Source organism: Phodopus roborovskii, unplaced genomic scaffold (assembly GCF_943737965.1).
Source record: "Phodopus roborovskii unplaced genomic scaffold, PHOROB, whole genome shotgun sequence".
Classification (NCBI taxonomy): domain Eukaryota; kingdom Metazoa; phylum Chordata; class Mammalia; order Rodentia; family Cricetidae; genus Phodopus; species Phodopus roborovskii.
This window is the reverse complement of record NW_026125059.1, coordinates 3,546,422-3,565,319: the sequence shown is the minus strand read 5'-3', so window position 1 is coordinate 3,565,319 and position 18,898 is coordinate 3,546,422. Positions and strand designations below refer to the sequence as shown.

The 18,898-nt window shown below is 50.5% G+C and overlaps 3 protein-coding genes across 3 annotated transcripts in view; 1 reads left to right on the top strand and 2 right to left on the bottom strand.

The window, feature by feature from the left end:
* Sycp2 (synaptonemal complex protein 2) overlaps positions 1-257 on the bottom strand; it is a 57,454-nt gene extending 57,197 nt beyond the window's left edge. The window contains exon 1 of the mRNA XM_051185168.1: positions 203-257. Within this exon, the coding sequence (XP_051041125.1) occupies positions 203-226 (24 nt within the window). The 5' untranslated portion in view covers positions 227-257. The remainder of the gene's footprint in view (positions 1-202) is intronic.
* Positions 258-6,798: 6,541 nt separating this feature from the next.
* Positions 6,799-10,167, bottom strand: Ppp1r3d (protein phosphatase 1 regulatory subunit 3D). Its single transcript, XM_051185154.1, has one exon. The coding sequence runs from the start codon at positions 9,730-9,732 to the stop codon at positions 8,893-8,895; it is 840 nt and encodes a 279-aa protein (XP_051041111.1). The 5' UTR covers positions 9,733-10,167; the 3' UTR covers positions 6,799-8,892.
* A 2,067-nt stretch (positions 10,168-12,234) lies between these two features.
* On the top strand, positions 12,235-17,035 carry Fam217b (family with sequence similarity 217 member B). Its single transcript, XM_051185140.1, has 3 exons — positions 12,235-12,283; positions 13,034-13,119; positions 15,660-17,035. The coding sequence occupies exons 2-3, from the start codon at positions 13,094-13,096 to the stop codon at positions 16,792-16,794; spliced, it is 1,161 nt and encodes a 386-aa protein (XP_051041097.1). The 5' UTR covers positions 12,235-12,283; positions 13,034-13,093; the 3' UTR covers positions 16,795-17,035.
* The last annotated feature ends 1,863 nt before the right edge of the window (positions 17,036-18,898 follow it).

The following is an 18,898-nucleotide window of genomic DNA, read 5'->3' as shown; positions in this document are numbered from 1 at the left end:
TAATCAGTGAATGACTATTTTCAATATTGAAAGCACATAAATAATACATTTCATATTTTATGTTCTTACAATTTAAAATATTTTAATAAATGAAACCATATTTAAATTACTCCAGTATTTCATAAATTAAGTTTGTCATTGCTAAAGATACACAGGTATTTTAGTGATTAAAATGATTGCTTGTGGTCTAGGAACTACATACTTGACAGTCTGGTCTCACAGGCATGCTTGCTTCATTTAAGAACAGCAGAAGACAGACGCCTATGAAAAAGAACAGTTTATGTACCCATTTGTTCTGTGTGTTTACAGTTTAAAGATCTTAAATAATTGACAGTGATTGTTCTCATACCAAATACACTATACTAGTTCCTTAAAATTCCTTTCTGTACATCTGTCATATACTTCAGTTAGGTTATATATCCTGTCCAAACATGAGTTTAGTTTTGTTCCTAAGACATGGAATAAAATAATTTTGAAGAACTGGGGAATTGAGAAATTTAACATGAAAGTAGAAAAGATTAAGAACAAGTCATTCAGAAAAGGAGAAACCTAAAAACTCAAGTGGCTAATAAAAAAAGAAAAGATGTTACCTCTGTAACATAATTTCTAATTAAAAGATAAACAACTGCAACACTTACTAGGCTGGCAAAAACAAAAAAGCCTGATGATGTAGAAAATAGGAAATGATAGGTATCAATAATTACTTTTTTTCAAAGTGCAAACAAAATATTTCAACTGTGTTTTATAACATTAGTTCCATTTCTAGTTTTACAGAAACACAGAAGTATAAAAAGACAATTTAATTTTTGTTGCAGCACTGCCTCTAACAGCAAGGGGTGGGGTGGGGGGGGAGAGGGGACCTGCCTTTGTTGGTGTGGTGAGGACAAAGGACATTATAAGAGCAATGTGGTCTTTATCTCAGAATGAAGCCCATCTCAAAACAGGGTTAAAAAACAAAAAATGAAAGGAGACATAGGAGATCTCTTTAGAGTTTATGAAATTTCAAACTTCACACAAGATGAAGCTATATTTTGTGAAGTACATCTGTGTAGGTGTTAAAAATAAAAAGAATCAGGAATAAAACTGACCAAAAGAAAGACAAAACAAAAGGGTTTTGGGATGGGACAGAGCTTCTTCCTCTATGAGCTTTGTTCCTTCAGAGATTCATTGTATTCCCAAGCTCTTTTTTCAAAGATCTTAAGCTTTTTCTTTCTTTTCAATAAAGTCTTTTATCTTAAATTACTTCCATCGAAAATTTTTGTTGGTAGCAGTTAGCTAGCAAGCAACTATTAGACTATTGGGTAAGCTCTAAAAATAGAGTACTATAAAATAGTAACATTTATTTAAAAATGTCAGTTGCTAAGACATTTTAAGGTCAATAGTTAATTCTAGAAAAATTCAATATACCAGAAAATATTTTAAAGTACCTCTATTTTTATGAAAATATACTCATTTAATATACTTTGAACATAAGTATTGTTTCAATCCTAATGATTGTCAAAAAGTGATTTTAGATGACAAGTGATTGTTAGAAAATGAGACTATATAAAATGTACTAATTTATAAATTAAGTAGGTCTTTATTACTTATCCAAAATCACATCAACTATCCATAATGAATACATTCAGTTAGAACAGGTATTTTTGCCAATAGTCACATAAATACCTTTGCATCCCCTTTTCCATTTTACTTCCGTTAAAATGTGTTTGTGAAATTGAAGACTGAAAACATTTTATTTCATTTCCACTTTGAAAATGTAATTTAAAACATTATTTAAAATACATGGTAGAGATCCTTGTGTACTGTTTCCTAAGGGCCAGCAGCTGTCAGCAGCCCTATCATGTTTCACAAACAACTCGAAGTAATGTGTTTTCCCAAAAGTGCTCTAAGCCATAACACACACAGCACAGAAGAATTATGTCAGGAAGACATATTATGTTAGCCAGATGGTTCTATTTTCTAGTCTTATTTTCGCAAAGGAGCCAACCAAGAAAAGGGACCTTTACTCAGTGTCTCCATAGGTGGACTTTTTTAAGAAGGAAAACCAGCCCAGGCACACAGCCACTCCACCGAAACAGAGCTGGCTGCAGTAGAGCCAGAGTGGGACGGCTAGGGCGTCAAGGGGAAGGCGAACCCGGGAGAGGAAGCGTGAGGGGAAGGCGGGCTCCAACCGCTCCCATGCACACAGGCTGGCCCAGGGTGGGACAGTGATGGAGAAGCACCTCTAGGGGGCTGGGGGTGAGCGGCGAGCAGAGGCCGGCAGCGCCCCCCACTCACGCCTGCGAGCACCGTGTGAGCCAGCGGCCTCGGGGGCGGAGGGACCCAACCCACGTGGCCGGAAGTCAGACGGGAAGTCAGTGGACACCCCACCCCACCCCACCCCACACAGCATAGCACACCGCACCCATACCTCACCCCACCCCAGAGGCCAGCAGGGCGGGAGGGGGAGGCTGCCCCGCACCCCCACCACACTGCGCATGCTCCCTTGTCACCAAGGCTGACCTCACCCTGCAGTCCCCGCCACGTGGTCACCTGGTCACCTGGTCACGCTCCTTCCCACAGCCCGGGACACCCTGTCAGCCCGCACCGCTCACCCCGCACCCCGGCCCCGCTCGCCCCGCACCCCGGCCCCGCACCCCGGCCCCGCTCACCCCGCACCCCGGCCCCGCTCACCCCGGCCCCGCTCGCCCCGCACCCCGGCCCCGCTCACCCCGGCCCCGCTCGCCCCGGCCCCGCTCGCCCCGGCCCCGCTCGCCCCGCACCGCTCGCTCCGCACCGCTCGCCCCGCACCGCTCGCCCCGGCCCCGCTCACCCCGCACCGCTCACCCCGGCCCCGCACCGCTCACCCCGCACCCCGGCCCCGCTCACCCCGCACCGCTCACCCCGCTCACCCCGGCCCCGCTCACCCCGCCCCGCTCGCCCCGCACCCCGGCCCCGCTCACCCCGTTCACCCCGGCCCCGCTCACCCCGGCCCCGCTCGCCCCGCACCGCTCACCCCGCACCCCCGGCCCCGCTCGCCCCGCACCCCGGCCCCGCTCGCCCCGCACCCCGGCCCCGCTCGCCCCGGCCCCGCTCGCCCCGGCCCCGCTCGCCCCGCACCGCTCGCCCCGGCCCCGCTCGCCCCGGCCCCGCTCGCCCCGGCCCCGCACCGCTCACCCCGCCCCGCTGCGGCCTCCGCGGCTCCGGGCGTCGAGTGTGAGCAGCGCGCTCCTCCTCAGCCTCCCCGGCTCCCAACGGAAAGCGGGAACCGCTCGTCCAATCAGCGCCGCGCAGCCAGCCAGGCCACGCCCCTCGCCCTCCACAGACACACTAGCCTGGCGCGCAGCCGCACTCGCCCGTGTTTCTGGGAAGACCCCATTTCCACTGACCCCTGCCCTGTCCTCAGCAGGAAGCCCGCTGGCCGGCGGCCGGAAGTGACGGAAGCAGGGTCTGTGGCGCTGCTTTCCTATCCCAGGTCTCCCTCACCGGAGCCGCTGCGCTGCAGGGCCCCGCCGCCAGGGGGCGCCGTGACCACGTCCCACCTGGGGAGAAAGCACGGGCCGTTCCAGGGCAGAACCTGCAGGCCATGGAGGGTCCACCCCACCCCCTCAGTGTAGCTGCCCCATGCCCCTGTGTTCTTCCCAAAGGGACGGTGCTAGGACCCGAAATGGATGGTGGCCCATTTACACAAGTTGCACGGCCATGCCCGGCGCTGCCGGCTTTGCTCACCTGTGAAATCCTGCTTCATAGTGGAAGCTCTACAGCTAGCTCCGCACGAGGAAGAGTGAAAAGTGCACGCAAACAAATCAGAATTTACATGGTATTTTCAGTAACTTCTTGATTTCCTATCTAAAAAGCAACATTGTTTTATATATATATATAAAAAATGTCCGGGCGAGGGTGCAGCTCAGCCGTGCTTAGTGTGCTGCAGACCCAAGTTTCACTGGTGTTTTCTTAACTTTTCCTGGGGGATGAGATAGAATGTCTATTTGCCCCAGACAGGCCTCCAATAACAGACCAAAGGCAGAGTTCCACCCACGCCTAGCTTAGCGGAGCTTGCTAGGTTTACTTACAGGATGCAGGTGACCTCGAAGCCGCAGTTTCACCGAATAGCGTAAGCCTAGCACGGACGGCTAATGACTTCTCCGTAGTTCTCGGGGCACACTTCTCGGGGCAACCCTCCACTCCTTAAACAATCCAGCACCACCCAAGCCCACGAGACCACGTGCAATTAGAGCAGAATCACATACAGCTGGAGAGGGGCATGCAAAGGGAGTGGCTGGAATCTCAGGTGAGGGCCCAGTGATCCACCCTACCCAATTCTATGAAGCAATGCCAGTAGCCTAGCCGACAGGTCAGCCATTCTAGGGTCTGCCCAATAGTAACAGCTATCCTCATGAAGGCGAAAGCTGTTATGCTCTGAGGGCAGCCTTCCACGAGTGACCAGCATACATGATTCTGACTTAAATGTGCTTTGGAAAGTGCTTGGAAAATACACACACAAACACACACACACACATACACAATACAGAGAGAGAGAGAGCGTGAGCCTTGAGAGCCAAGCAGTTTACATCACACAGAATAAACTGCAGTGTTTCTAACTTTGGCTGAGCTCGAATCACAGACATCATTACAACTCTGTGCCTTGTTAAACTGCATTTTGAGCTAATTCATCACTGAGTCCAGGACCTCATGCATGCCAGAAAAGTGATCTACCATTGAGTTACACTTCCTTCCAGCCCTCTGCGCTTTCTGACCCAGGAGCTAGGTTGCCCAGGTATGCAACTCGAACTTGAGATCCTCCTGCCTCAGCTTCCCAAATGGCTGGAATTACAGGTCCAGGGAGACCCTGATTTTAAAAAAAAAATATTAGTCAACACCTGCAGTTGACAGGCTTTTTTTTGGGGGGGTTTATTCTGGACATTTAGCTTCCAATGCGTTTTGAATTAGTTACAACATATACAAAACGTAAGGTCAGAGAGTCAGCCTCATGACCTGAGACTTGCATCATTATTTTCACACTCCGCTTTCTTGTAACAGACTTACCATCTTCCATGGTGCAATCTAGTGGTTTCCCAACTAGCAGCTTGTTTAGCTGAGACACAGATGTGTCTTTAAACAGTAAAATGAAGGAAGAAAGTATATTACTCCTGTCCCAGGGTTTTGGTCAACTCAACGCAAACCTAGATATAGCTGGGAAGAGGGAATCCTACTTGAGAAAATGCCTTGGTAAGATTGTCCTGTAGACAAGTCTTCCGGGTGTTGTCTTAACTAACAATTGTTGCGGGAGTGCCTAGCTCAAAGGGCTGCGCCACCCCAGAACAGATGGTCCTGGGGGTGGGGGTGTAAGGAAGTTGGTTCCGCAAAGCGTGGGGAGCAAGCCAGTAGCTTCAGTTTCTGCCTGAATTCCTGCCCTGACTTCCTTCAGTGATGGACATCACAAGGCAGGAGTCTAAGAGGGACCACCCCTCTCCCTCCTGCACCATCTTTTGGTCACGGTGTTTTATTGAAGTAATAGAAAAGTAAGGAAACTCGTTTACTCTCACCTGAATTCTGAATTGGTTTTTACTTGAAGGTTTCAGAAAGAAAACCTTATCAGTCATTATCAAAATTTGGTTTCTGAACACATGTTTTCTGCAGCACCTCTGGCCTTGGTGTGTTATTCAACCTACGAGTTGTACCCCCTAACCCTTTTCCAGTAAATTTAACAAGCTCTTCTTGGAAACAGCCTGTGGGCCATCTCTCCTGGCAGAAAGGGCATGGAGCTGGTTGAATGCTGAATCTGAGGCAGGCTGGCTGTGGGAGAACAGTTGAAATTCACCTCTGAGCCTTTCAGCTAAGAAAACGGGGGTTATTAATTACAAACACACCAAGGAATCTACCATCTTGTCAAAGCAAATAAGATCACGGCACGCTGAATGCCAGTCTTCTTACTCCTTCATGAATGCAAGAGTTTATACTTGGCTGAAATTCCAGGGCAGGTGGGGGTCCACAGGCGTCACAGGGGAATGTAAGGCAAGTGCAATTATCACAGCCCTTGAACTCTGGCCTATAGGGAAAGATGCTTCCGTTTTATAAACACACACTGCTGTACAGGACTAGCCTCCAAGCCAAGCGGTTGCTATCTTCATGAGTTTGGCCTGCTTGCCAAAATTCACCACCGCTGGGTTTGTTGACTGTGGCCCTTCCTTCTTGGGAGGGGGAGGGGCAGTGAGGGTGTTGGGATCCTTGCCTGAGCGCAGCCAGCCACCCCTCCCAACAAGCTGTATGCAATTCTGCCCAAATTGCAGTGGCCTCTGAGTTTCTCCAAAGGGCTAGAGCGGTAGTTCTTGACCCCACAGAGGTCTCGGCTTATACCCTGCATATCATATATTTTCATTGTGATGCGAGGAACTGTGTTACGGGGGTCCAAGCATTAGGAAGGATGAGAACCACTGGGCTAGAGGGAAAGGGTGGGGAGGGATTATGGGAGGGCACTCTACCACACAGCTTGGGGTTATCTTCAACACTGCTGTGTGGCCATCACCCAGTATGGCTACCTTAAGGTCATCCTTGGTCCTGCCATAGCCCCTGACCTATTGCTCCAAAACATGCCCAGTAAACTCACTGGCTCCCCAGAGTGAACTCTGATAAAACTGGACCTTGCCTTTTTATTGAGGTAGGAGGAGGGCTGGACTTCAAGTCTCCCTAGGCTAGGTATCTTAGCAACAGACATACAAGTCTGCTGTGGATGCAGGAGTCTGTCCTGAGAGGGCCCGGTCATTGTCCATGTCCCAAGACTTTGTCTTCCACAGGACACACACCAGCTTAACAAAGGGACGTTTTTGCACGTGTACTTTAATATTTAGGCTTGAGTAAAATAATTTTAAGTGACAGGCAATTAAGTACATTTGGGGACACAACCCAACAAGTGCAGTGCACACAATTTTAACATCCCAATAGTCTAAGTGTGTCTTAGGGTCAGAAAGTTCACCCAGAATTGTCTTACAGCTTTTATTATCATTTTTCAACCAGGCAAAATTGTCATTAAGCTGTAGATTTCAAATTGTTGGTATGTCATAAAAGGCACCTTAAGGTTCTCTCAATTTTGATGATATACCATTAACTTTTCTGAAACTAGACCCTTGGACAAAGGATTGGCTTCCCCACAGACTGAAAAATTCTCTACGTGCTTTGAAGCACCCGTACTCCAAGCAGACCTAACTTTTACCTGAAGAGTCTGGACCATTATCTTACATTCTGGACAGGGGTCAGGGATAGAGCTGCCATGACCCCTGGGGTTTGCTGACCCGTGGGACAGTCCAGTTCGTTAAGCAGCAGGAAACGCCTCTGGAGACTTCTCACTCTTGAGAGTCAATGTAGTGCGACCAAAGGCTGTGTCGTTTTATCGTGATGCTTTAAATCATCAAAACTTGTCTTAGTCCGGAAGGTGCCAGAGAAAGCCAACACCGTTCTTGGAATTTTAAAAGGCAGAAGTTTCAAGTATCAAGACCAAGCAGGTTAATGGGTAAGATGTGTCTTTTCCATGCAGATTTAACAAACATCAACACTCAAAAACTAACGTGACAGGTGTCACCAAGTCCATCACAGGACTTCCCAGGCTCAAGAGTCACACCTGGGAGGTCTCGCCCGTCTCAATTTGCTTTGCCTCGGTCCTAGCACCTGCTATCAGAGAGACCACAGCTCAGCACCAAAGGGATGCCAGCCCCTCCATGAGGGATTGACACAGCAGGGACACCCTGCAAGGGACAGTGAGTGGTCTGGACTAAGTGGGAGGTTTTGTTTGTTGTTTTGTTTTAAAAAGCATTTAACATTTTAAAAGTGGGGGGAGGCATAAAAATGTTAGCAACTTTCCTAACTAAAGGCACAAAGAATATAGTGGCAGTTAGTTGTGAAGCCTGACATAACAGTACAATTTAAAACCCATTAGGTATATAAAATCTGTGAATTGTTTTTCCTCCAGTGCCCTGGCTGTTTCTGAAAACACCATCCAGGTTCACCGGAAAGCTGACTTCCAAAATATGAAGGCTGGAATCTTCCCATACTTGGAAATAAAAAAAAAAAATAAATAAAAGTCATCTCTTTCGTGGAAAAAGGTCACTGGGAAGGGCGCTACTGCCTGGATGCCTGTGGCCACTTGAAAACGGAAATAACTTAAGGCAAGATCTTTTCAAAGGTTCGGGTAGTTCCAAACCTAAACAGAATATGGCCTGTTAATGCGCAGACCCGGTACCAGACCAGGGGAAGACAAACGCACGGACAGGTAGTCCCCCAAAGAACGCACTGTTTGGGCTAAATTTCAGGGTTGTTGATGTGGAGGCGTAGCCTAACCAGGGCAGCCTCGAAGCCCAGAAAGGGTTGTGTGATGACAGATGAGCGTTACATTTCTTGACTATTAATAGTTTCCACTGTTGGAAGGCTCCAAACATTGGCAAGCAAACATGGTCTCACATTTTTACGGACCGAGGGCAGAAATGCCTCGAGGGACCTAGTGCAAGCCACACTGTGGGTGCAGAGACACAACAGGCCTTCTGTAAGCTTACTGAACCTAGAGTAGCCCTGAGCAGGCATCCACGATGGGTGGAAGGCTAACTTCACAATAATAAATAACAGCTACTTGTGTTTAGACACACCGAAGTGACATGCAAAAGGGCCTCCCTGCAAAACACCGACCGGGGTCCTCCTGTAATCAAGGACCACAACCCCATGCGGCTGCCCTCCCACACTCTACCCCCAAATGCACCACACAGGCTCCAGATCCTGTGGCCACCAAACTCTCCCTACAATTCACTAGAAGGCAGGCCAGGCCACTGCTGCAGGGCTGCACAGCCAGACTACCAGGGAGGAAGAGTGGAGAAGTGGCTGGCGGTACTTCTGCTGAGATGGGAGCTCCAGGTTCGCAGCCAGCGCCGCTCAGATGAAGTGGATCCAGCTCTCTTCGCACTCCCCGCGTGGCATGTGCAGGGCATGGCGGCGACAAGTGAGGCAATAGTCACGGCCATCGTTGTTGTCCCAGTACTCAGCACCGGCCACACGGTAGCGCAGTGCGAAGAGTACTTGGGAGCCGAGCTCCAGCAGGAAGGGGGGCACTGGAAAGCCGAAGGCGAAGATGTCTTCGGCCCCCTCGGTGCCCGCAGACCCTCTCCAGCGAGCCACTGCCTCATGCGCACTGCGCCAGCCAGAGAAGGTATAGCGTACCGCCACCTGCTTCTCGAAGGCCACGTTGCGCACGCGCACTGTGCCGCTGATGCCCAGGTCCGAGCAGGTGACACGTTCCAGGCACACGAGCTGCCGTGCCAGGCGATCTCCGAAGCCGGGGACTTCGATGGGCGGCGAGAAGTCGGGAACCAGGCACTGCAACGTGAACTCCAGCTCCTGGCTGCTGCAACACAGGTCCGAGTTGATGGCCAGACGAGACAGCACGTGCAGCGGCACAGACGGGTCGTCCCCTGCGTTGAACACCTTGACCTGCGTCAGCTCCAGGCCCAAAGCGTCAGCGAAGCGCACACGGTGCTGCCGGTTGCAGCCGGTTCGGCACGCAGTGCCCTGGGCTCCTGCAGCCTTGGCACGGCGCTCCGGGGAGCTGGGCAGCGAGCGCGCGCGCCGCTGGATGATGGGCTGCAGCCGAGGGTCGCAGCCCGGGGGTCTGCAGGGTCGCCGATCCAGGTCGGAGAGGCAGCTGAGGCTCTGTGGCGCGGGTTTCCGTAACCCCGGGGTCGGGGGCGGCAGGGCAGAGCCAGGGCCTCTAGACATGGCCCAGCCGGGGGGCAGAGCCGGCGTCACAACCTAGTCCTTGGGCGTCAGGGCTGCACAACCTTCCGGAGCCCCCAGGCGCCGCACCCTGCGGAGAGGCTGCGTGCTCACGGCCTGGCTCGCTCGGGTCTCTGCGGCTGGAGATCTTGCAGGGCCGACCGCACTCTCCAGGACGGCTTCCCGGGGTGTTGAGTCCCGCGAGGCGGCGTCTGCTTCTCCTTGCTCTTCCTAGCGCTTACGGAAAGGCCGAGGAGCCCCACCGCTCCGAGACTCAGCTGCCGGCAACTTCTCCAGGCGCAACTTCCCGGCGCGCCCCCGGCGCGCCCCGCCCCTCGTGACGCCGCCCGCGGGCGCGTCCCGCTAGCCTGCCCCGCCGCCCCGCGTCGCCCCGCGCTGCTGGAACCCCGCTGTCCGCGGCAGCCCCGCCGTCCTCACCGCCCTGCCGCAGCGGCGCAGCTGCCACCCCCGGGATCCTCGTCACGTGCGCTCAGGCCGCGGAGCAGGTCTGGTCGGCTTCCTTGGTGCGTGTGCCCGCGCGCTGCACCCATCCATCAGCGATGGCTCCTGCAGCAGCTGAGGACGCGCTGGGTGCTGGCTGCGGGGCCTTGGGCTTGAGGAGTACCTGGTGGGGGCGGGACAGAGCCCAGCCTGGCTTAGCCTGGCGGCGAGCTGGCCCTGAGACTTTGGTAAGCGGCCAGCCAGCCAGCTCTGGCCACCTATCTCCAGCAACCCGGACCAGCGGCCAGACCTGGGAAAGCTTGCTGCTGAGGGAAGCATCAGGCCCACACCTCCCCACCATGCTGCGCCTCCCTATTGGCCAGGCTGCCAGTTCCCTAGGGGGGAGGTGAGGGACGTTGCTTCCGTTTGCCGGGCTTGCAGCCAGAGATGAAGACTGGGAACAGGGACTAATGCCTAAGATGGATTGTGCAGCTGCCCGAATCCAGCTTCTGGCTCTTGAGGAGCATTTTTGTAGCCAGAAAGTCTTGAGGTTTAGTTTTGCTGCTATTCAAGCTGAAACCATGGGTTTCCTGCCCCCTCCCCCATCCCTGTCTCTCTGTCCACTCCCCATCCCTCTCCCCTGCGTCCTGAGTGCACCTCAGGCTTTTATTTCTCCGAGGAACTTCACACACACACAACTCCCATGTGTCGAGTTTGTCAGGTAGATGAGGAGCCAGGATGGTACTGCACATTCTAAGGAGAGCGAGAGTGCGCCCAGGTCAGAGCAGACCTTCCTGCTTGGTTTCTTTTCCACTTTACAACAGGGGAAAACAAAAGCAAAAACAAAACAGGGTAAAGCCCAGGAACGTTTTCTGCATCTAAAAGGAATCGAGTCTGTTGATTATGGTGGGGTCATTAACCATAAGAAGCCACGATACGGGTTTTGTTATCTTCACATGCAAACCTAAAAGTTTTTCGTGATCGTGGTAGTTGAGGAAATCTCCCACGAGCCCGCCTCTTTTCCATTTGATGGCGGCTGGGGTATTATGGAGGGAAATACTCAGTACCCATGGCACGCTCTTCCAGCAGGGTCCTCAGAGTAACAGTAATCATGACTGCTGTGGTGTGGGCACCTGCTCCTCATAGTGAGACAGCATGTAACCCGTAATGGGGTTAATAAACACACTGATGGTGTTTTACATGTTCAAATGCATGTGCATATATGTATATACAGGTGCACACAGGAGCTGGGCGAGGGTGTCTACCAGGAACTGCAGTTTCAGGCCCCTGTGAGCTGCCCACATAGAGCCGAATGCTTCATCGTTGCCCACTGGGGAATCAGTAGTGTTCTGGGCTCTTGAGCCCATCTCTCCAGGCCCCCACTGATGACCTCTTAGTGGGTTTGTGTGACAGAGAAGTTAGAGGAATTCAGAGGTTTTATCTCTGGGATGAGGCCTTGTGTGCAGTCTTGGTATGTCTTAGACTGTCTTGTATTACTGGATGAGTGAATGAATGAATGGATTTGGGAGCTTTTGGGTAAAAGGTGAATTTAATTGGCATCATTTTCAAAGGGGTGTTGCAGGTGGGGCTTCAGGGTCCATTCACAGCACTCATAATACTGTGGTCTTATACTTAATAGACACCGTGTGTGTGTGGGGGGGGGGGTAAGTGTTCTCAACACCCACATGCTGGGCTGCTAGCTCACCACCACCTGTTACCGCTAGCTCCAGGGGGTCTGATGACCTCATCTAACCTCTGAGGCCATCCACTCTTGCCTGTGAACACCATCCCCTATCACACACATAAAACGTACAATAAACATTAAAAACTATCAAACTGTAAACATACAACAGTCCCCTCCCCTGTTTCGCCTTGTGTAGTCCAGGACTCTGAGCCACACAGCGTGGAGAGTTCTGTGCGGTAGAAAAAGGAGGGGCAGCAAAAACAGGGGAAGGCAGCCAGTTGCAGTCAGTACTCACTGTGGGTGCTCTGTGTTCCCAGTTCCTGTGGCTCCCAGTCCGCTCCAAAGATAAGGGGAATAAAGAAGCCACCTCCTCAGCAGTCTTCCTCTGGCAGCAGATTGAGCAAGACTGCTCTGAGCACTGCAGAGAAGGTGACGTAACTCTGAGAGGAAATCTTTCTTAGATCTGCCTTGGTACTCTCCTGTTACATGTTTCCAGTATGGGAGTGTGTGCGCGCGCGTGTGTGTGCGTGTGTGTGTGTGTGTGTGTGTGTGTGTGTGTGTGTGCGCACGCGCACGTATGTTCTGCTGCATTATTTGTATTATGTTTATAATATTTAAATTATTATTATTTTACAGACCATTAGAGAGGGTGTCAACTCACCAGATAGTTTCAGTCAAGTCCATTCTGGTGAACCAGTGAATTTATTGGGGGCCACTTCAAGGAGCATGGCTGACCAACAGTTCCACTCCAGCAGGAGGGACAGCTCAGAAAAGGGCATCGCTGGGGTCCCCACCCCAGTTAGCCTGCCACCTCCTAGGAGCTGTGCCAGGCCCGAGGCCACATGCTGTTGGAGAAGTGGGTACGGCATGGCGTAGGCAAGGGCAGGAGGGGAGGCCGGAGGGGCTCTCAAGTGCAGGTCTGATGAGTTTCCTCCCCAGCGCCCTCAGTGGGGAATGTGACAGGCCCTGCCCTTTGGGGGTGTCCTGTGAAGCTGATAGGCCTGACCCTGCAGACGTTTCCTGTGGATAGCCAGTTGTTCCAATTCAAGACAATAACAGTCAGGTTATGCCATGAGGGTAGGGGTGTGTGTGTGTGTATGTGTGTGCGCGCGTGTGCTGATGCACAGGCATGTGAGTTCACAGCACTTTCTGATCAATAATTATTTACTTTTTTTTCAGACGACCCATCAAACCTCAGACGATGAGCAGCCCTGTGACCTGTTCAAGAAAAGGAATAGGATGAGTGACTGGCATCAGAAAAACAGGTAACTAGTTTCCAGACCCTGTCTCCTCATGCAAAAGGCAAATCCTTCCGTTCTCCTCATTGGCCTTCATTAGCGCTTTGTCTGTAGCAGAAATTTCCTTAAACATCGGTAGTTGGCATTAGTTGCTCTCTCAGCTTCCTTCTGTGCCGAAGGGAGGGAGGCCACCAAAGACTGCTATGTGTGATTGCAGCTGGCCGTGAGTTTTTCTTAAGATTGTTTTTTATTTGTGTGAGTATTTTGCATGCGTGTACCTCTACACCTGGTACCTGGGAAGCCAGAGGAAGGTGTTAAATCCCTTGGAACTGGAATAGGAAGTGGCTCTGAGCTGCCCTATGGGTGTTGGGACTGAACCTGAGTCCTCTGCAAGAACAGCCAGTGCTCTAAATGGCCAAGCCCCCTCTCCAGTCTGCAGACAAAAATGTTAACAGTTGCAATCCCTAATGGCAGCCATTTCCTCATTTGCTTGCACTGGCCTGACATTGTCCGTGCGCGTGTGTGTTAAGCAAGTGTGATGCCTTTTCAAATAACTGCTGAATAATCTAGAGAACACTGCACAAACGAACCTCTGGCTTCCTACAAAGCACTTCTCATCCCCATCCAACTCTACCGCAAGGAAGTACTATTAACTTCAGTTAAATAATGTGTGGTTGGGAAACAGAAAGGAGGTGTTTCAACTCCCGTGAGACCCCCTCAGTTCCCAGGACTCCAGAAGTCGTTCAGTGGTCTGCTAGAACAGAGCAGGACAGGAGTTCCTTCTTCTCTCTTTTCCTGCTCTTCCCAAGACAGCATCCGTCCTGCCTTCTGTCTGCGCTGAATTAATTAGCCTGGTCCACGTAACTTTATTTCTATCCTTACCACATTTTATTTTGTGTGTGTGTGTGTGTGTGTGTGTGTGTGTGTGTGTGTGTGTATGTGTGTGTGTGTGTATGCCTGTGCATGTGTGGCACAGTACATGTGTGTTTAGAAAATAAGTTAAGGAGTTGATTCTCTCCTTCCACCACCTTGTGGGTCTTGGGATGAAACTCGGGTCCTTAGGGTTGGGGGCAAGTGCTTTTACCTTGTGAGGCAACTCAATGGCCCCTTTAGCCTTTTAAACACAACTGTTCTGGGCGCCTCCCATTTGAAAGATAGCAATAAACATTTGACCTCTGGTATAGGTTGAAATGAACAGTGAAAAGCTTACGTACTTCAGTTTGTAAGGACCAAAGTACATACATATGTTTACATATTTTATATACTTTACATACTTTAGTATGTAAATTTTTAGTTGTTTCAGAATCTCCCCAGGTTGGAGATTAAACAGTGAAATCCAGACTGGGTATGGCTGCTTACCTTACTTGCTGGGCAGGTATGAGGACAGGAGTCCCTCACAAACTCATGGAAATGCCAGGTTGGCGCAATTCCAGCCTTGGGAGGTAGAAGCAAGAACCCCAGAGCGAGCTGGCTGGCATGACTCTCCACATCTGCCTGGAGAGAGGGCTCAGCAGTTATGAGTGCACACCACTCTTGCAGAGGACCCACGTTTGCTTCCCAGCACCCGGATAAGACGGTTCACAATCTGCTGTAACTCCAGCTCAGGAGGGATCCGATGCCTCGGGCCTCCTCAGGCTCCTTCAGCCATAAATCATGCTCGTAACCACCACCCGCCATACACATAGTCAGAAATAATAAATTTAAATTTTAAAGGAAGACTACCCATGTGGACGAACTCTGGGTTTGATTGAGGGACCTTGACTCAGTGATTAGGTGGACGACTGACCAAGAGTGTCCCGTGGCATCGGTTTTGAGCTTCACACGCATGTGCATGCATTGAACACACACAAGGGAGCGCATGTGCATACACCCACATATTAAAACACAAAGACAGCAGCAGCAGCATCAGTGAGACATGTTCACGGTGTTTTCAGTACCAGGGGTGAAGCCTGGGCTTTGCACATGCAAGGCAGGCAGGCACTGATCTGCGTTCCAGCCACACCCTCATACCCATTCCTGTCCACAGCGCATCTACACTTCCCCTAACAAGTCAGTCTACAAAGGGAGGCTTAAGGGTTTATTCCTGAGTATTTCTCAAGCGGACTTTTGCTTTGTTTGGGACAAGGTAGCTCTGGCTGGCCTTGAATTGACGAGGATCTGCTTGCCTTCTGTCTCCTGTGCTTCCAAGCCCAGCTTCATTTCTGAATATTTCCAAACACTGTTGATCACTGATAGAACAGACCAAGAGTCTTATGACAGATTTTAAAAGTGATGTTTTTTTTTTTAAGGCATACATGATTTCTCTAAAATTATGAGACAAAACACATTGAAAATGGCTAAGTTTTTAAAAGTTCACTTTTGTTGTAAGTAGTATGTGTGTACCCACCTTTGGGGCATGCATTCTCTATTGGCCCTGACTAGAGTACAGAGTGGAAACTGGTTTGTAAACACTGCTTATGTAAAGCACCTGGAGGCCTCATATTAGTAACAGCTAACGTGTTAGCATGAGACTCCTGTTCTCCAATCATCAAGGATTGAACTGCAGTTTTATTTCTATTTTTTGGCAGTGTGAATACTGGGTCATCTTGGAATCAAGTACAACATTCAAAGACTTCTTCAGGAAAAAGGCAGAGTAGATCCCAAGGACCCCAGGTCTCTTCCCACCTGGGAAGCAGCCTGCTTGGTGTCTCCCGGCCCTCAGCGGATAAGCTCATGGGAACCATTTCCACTGAGGGACGACCGGAGCCGACCATGCTGGGCCCCAGGTGCCAGGCTGCCTCGGGAAGCAAGCTGTTCCTTGACTTTCAGTGCATGAAGATCATTAAGGAAGGTGCTGATGAGGACAGTGCAAGTGACCTTTCGGACTCAGAAAGAGTGGCCATTCCTCCTTCTCCATTCACGCCTCCTGACCTCAACCTGCGAGCAGAAGAGATAGACCCAGTTTCCTTCAATCTTCACCCAGACCCGAGCCAGGCAGAACCTGAACACTGCTACCCCGACTTTCTCCCACCCCCTTTCAGCTCCTGGGACCTCCAGGACATGGCTGTGGTCATGAACACAGAGTGCAGGAGCGAGGCCCTGCCTCGGGCCACGGGGCTCCTTGGGAAGTACATAGACAGACTCCTTCAGTTGGAATGGCTGCAGGTCCAAACTGTGCAGTGTGAGAAGGCCCGAGCAGCGAAGGCAAGGCCCCCTGGGGCCTCTGGGATGCTGAAAAGCCCCAGGCGGGGTAAGCTCCTCCCCAGTGTGCTCTCCAAGCCTGTATTGTCCCCTGAAGGAATCCCAAAGCCAGGCCCTTCTAGAAAGAAAGCTTTGCACCATGAAGAAGCCCACCCATCCTACTACACATTTGAGACTTCACCTAGATCTGTGGATGGGCCTGGTGGCCCCAGGCTGTGTTCTCAGAAACAAGCCCCTGAATTGAGGATGGAAAAGAAGAAGAAATCAAGCAAGGCCCCTAAGCTTCACCTCCATGCTCCGCCCCGCGCCGAGGGCAACCCTGCCATGGAAGCCAACGGGAACATCCGAATTCCCAAGCAGTCCACAGTACTTCTGGACACAGTGGACTCCTGTGGGGCCTCCAGGACACAAGCACACGCAGACCTGAAGAAAAAGGGAAATACCTGTGGCCTCACCTCTTCATCCAGTGAGAAAAAACTCAAAACGAATGGAGGGAAGCAAAGCGCATATAAGTTAAAGTGACACTTGAGGCTAAAAAAATCACCGAGTCCCGCAGGTGTCTGGAAGTGGGGCCTCTCCCCAAAGTGACAGAGAATTGTAATCTAATTGTGGAGACCTACTCAAGTAGCCGCCTGGCTCTCCAGTCACCCCAGCAGTAAGGCTCAGTAAGGCTGTTCTTGGCATGCAGTCTTAGGTTTCTGAGGGACCTAACGGTAAAAGTTAACTCACGTGTCTATGACACAAAGGATTGAAACAGCGGTGTCAGTGCATGGCCCCTGTCTCCGGAGTACAGGAAGCAGTCTCTGTCTCAGAAACGCTACTGTCTCACAGAGGAAAGGCTCTGGCTCACTGCCTCTTGGTTTTGCATAAACCGTCAAGCAGAGTTTCTGCTGCTGAATCTTTCATCTGCTGCCCACCCTCCTCCAGCCTCAGTTCCACTGCAGTGAGGGATCACATGAGTTTCTATTTTGAGTCATTTATCTGAGTCCGTTCCTTGCCAGAGGCAAAGGCATCTAGACCGTCTATCTCTCACATTTTAAAAGGCATTTTAAGTGCAGGGGTAGTGCTGAAGCCCATTTCTGAGTTCTCTTAACAGAAGTTAAAATCATTGGTAGCTTTTCCAGAGGGAAAGTCGGCAGCCTAACTGTGGTTGCTGGTGTCTGATGAGGCAAGAAAGAATGCCCTGGCACCTTAGACCTTTGGGTAACCATGAGCAGTTTGGGGGAATACTCAAATGTAAGTTGTCACATTGCCAACTAGGGTAATTTGTTGTGTTGGTTCGAAAGTAATGGTCTATTTCTATTTGCAGGAACAGGGTTTCTAATCATGCCTGGGGAGGGAGCAGACACATTTGCTGTGTGTCTGTCTATGCATGTATGAGTGTGTGCATCTGGATACTGTCCTGAGTGTTCTTATCTGCTGTGGCTTCCTGGCTGTCCATCCGAGTCTTACCTACCTGGGGAGCTTTTCATGCATGCCTTTCTGCAAACCTTTTCTTGGCTGCTGCTTCTCAGGCAGTGAAACAATTATTGGACTTGTTTTGGGCATCCATGATTCCACTGTTTTGTTTTGTTTTTTTTTTTGTTGTTGTTGTTGTTGTTGTTGTTGTTTGGTTGGTTGGTTGGTTGGTTTTGTTTTGCCTTTAGGGAAAAGGACATTTAGAACTATTGAATTGGGCATCCATGATTCCACTGCTTTTTTGTTGTTGTTGTTGTTGTTTTGTTTTGTTTTTGCCTTTAGGGAAAAGGACATTTGGAAGTCCACACAATCTCACTTGCCATCAGTATCAGCAGAAGGGTGAGAGGGAATTATCCATAAAACCAGCTGCTGAGGTCAAATGTCGGGTTCTTTGTAAGACCTGATGTCAGCCATATCGAACAACACATACACTATTTATCTCCAATCTTTTTCTTTGAGGGCTTCATTTTCAGGTTCTTTTTTTGCCCTGCCCTCGTGGAGAAAGCACATTCTTGCCTGGCAGTCTCATGGCTTGTTTGTTTGTTTGTTTGTTTGTTTTCAATCAGGGTTTCTTTGTGTAGCCCTGGGTGGCCTGGAACTTACTTTGTAGACCAGGCTGGCCTGGAACTCACAGAGATCCTCCTGTGTCTGCCTCCCTGTGCTGAAATTAAAGGCATGCTCAACCTGCCCCAGCTACTCATGCCTTTTTTCTGCGGCCAAAATACGTACAATTTGCAGGTAACCTACAGACGCACTGTCCACATTTGCCCGTGGTATGCACTTTGTTTTGAGAGGACAGTGGCACTCCTCACCCTCTTCCGGCCCCTGGGTGAGCACAGACAATTTGAACCTTCTCTTATTCCTTCTGGAGGTTTTTATGCAGGTCTTTTAGGATGCTTCAGGGCCAGTAAGTGAGAACATAGCTTGTATACACATGGTACTTACATGCTCCTTGGAGTGGAACTAACAGGGCCCCCTTTTCTGTCACATGCCTGTGTGGGTGCTCTTAGAGACCCTGACACCAGAGAAGCTTTCTTTCCCGTGTGGATGTGTGTCTGAGCTGAAACTCATGCCTCATGCATTTGTTCCCAGCACTCTCAATGGAAGTTGACTCCTGGCCTGGGGACGGGAATTCCTGCTGTCTGTTTAGATGGCTCTAGCAGCCTGA

Excerpts from the sequence above, each read along its gene's own strand:
- Fam217b (XM_051185140.1), top strand. The coding sequence starts at position 13,094 with ATGAGTGACTGGCATCAGAAAAACAG. Across the intron at positions 13,120-15,659 it reads GACTGGCATCAGAAAAACAG|TGTGAATACTGGGTCATCTT; the intron begins GTAACTAGTTTC and ends ATTTTTTGGCAG.
- Ppp1r3d (XM_051185154.1), bottom strand. The coding sequence starts at position 9,732 with ATGTCTAGAGGCCCTGGCTCTGCCCTGCCGCCCCCGACCCCGGGGTTA.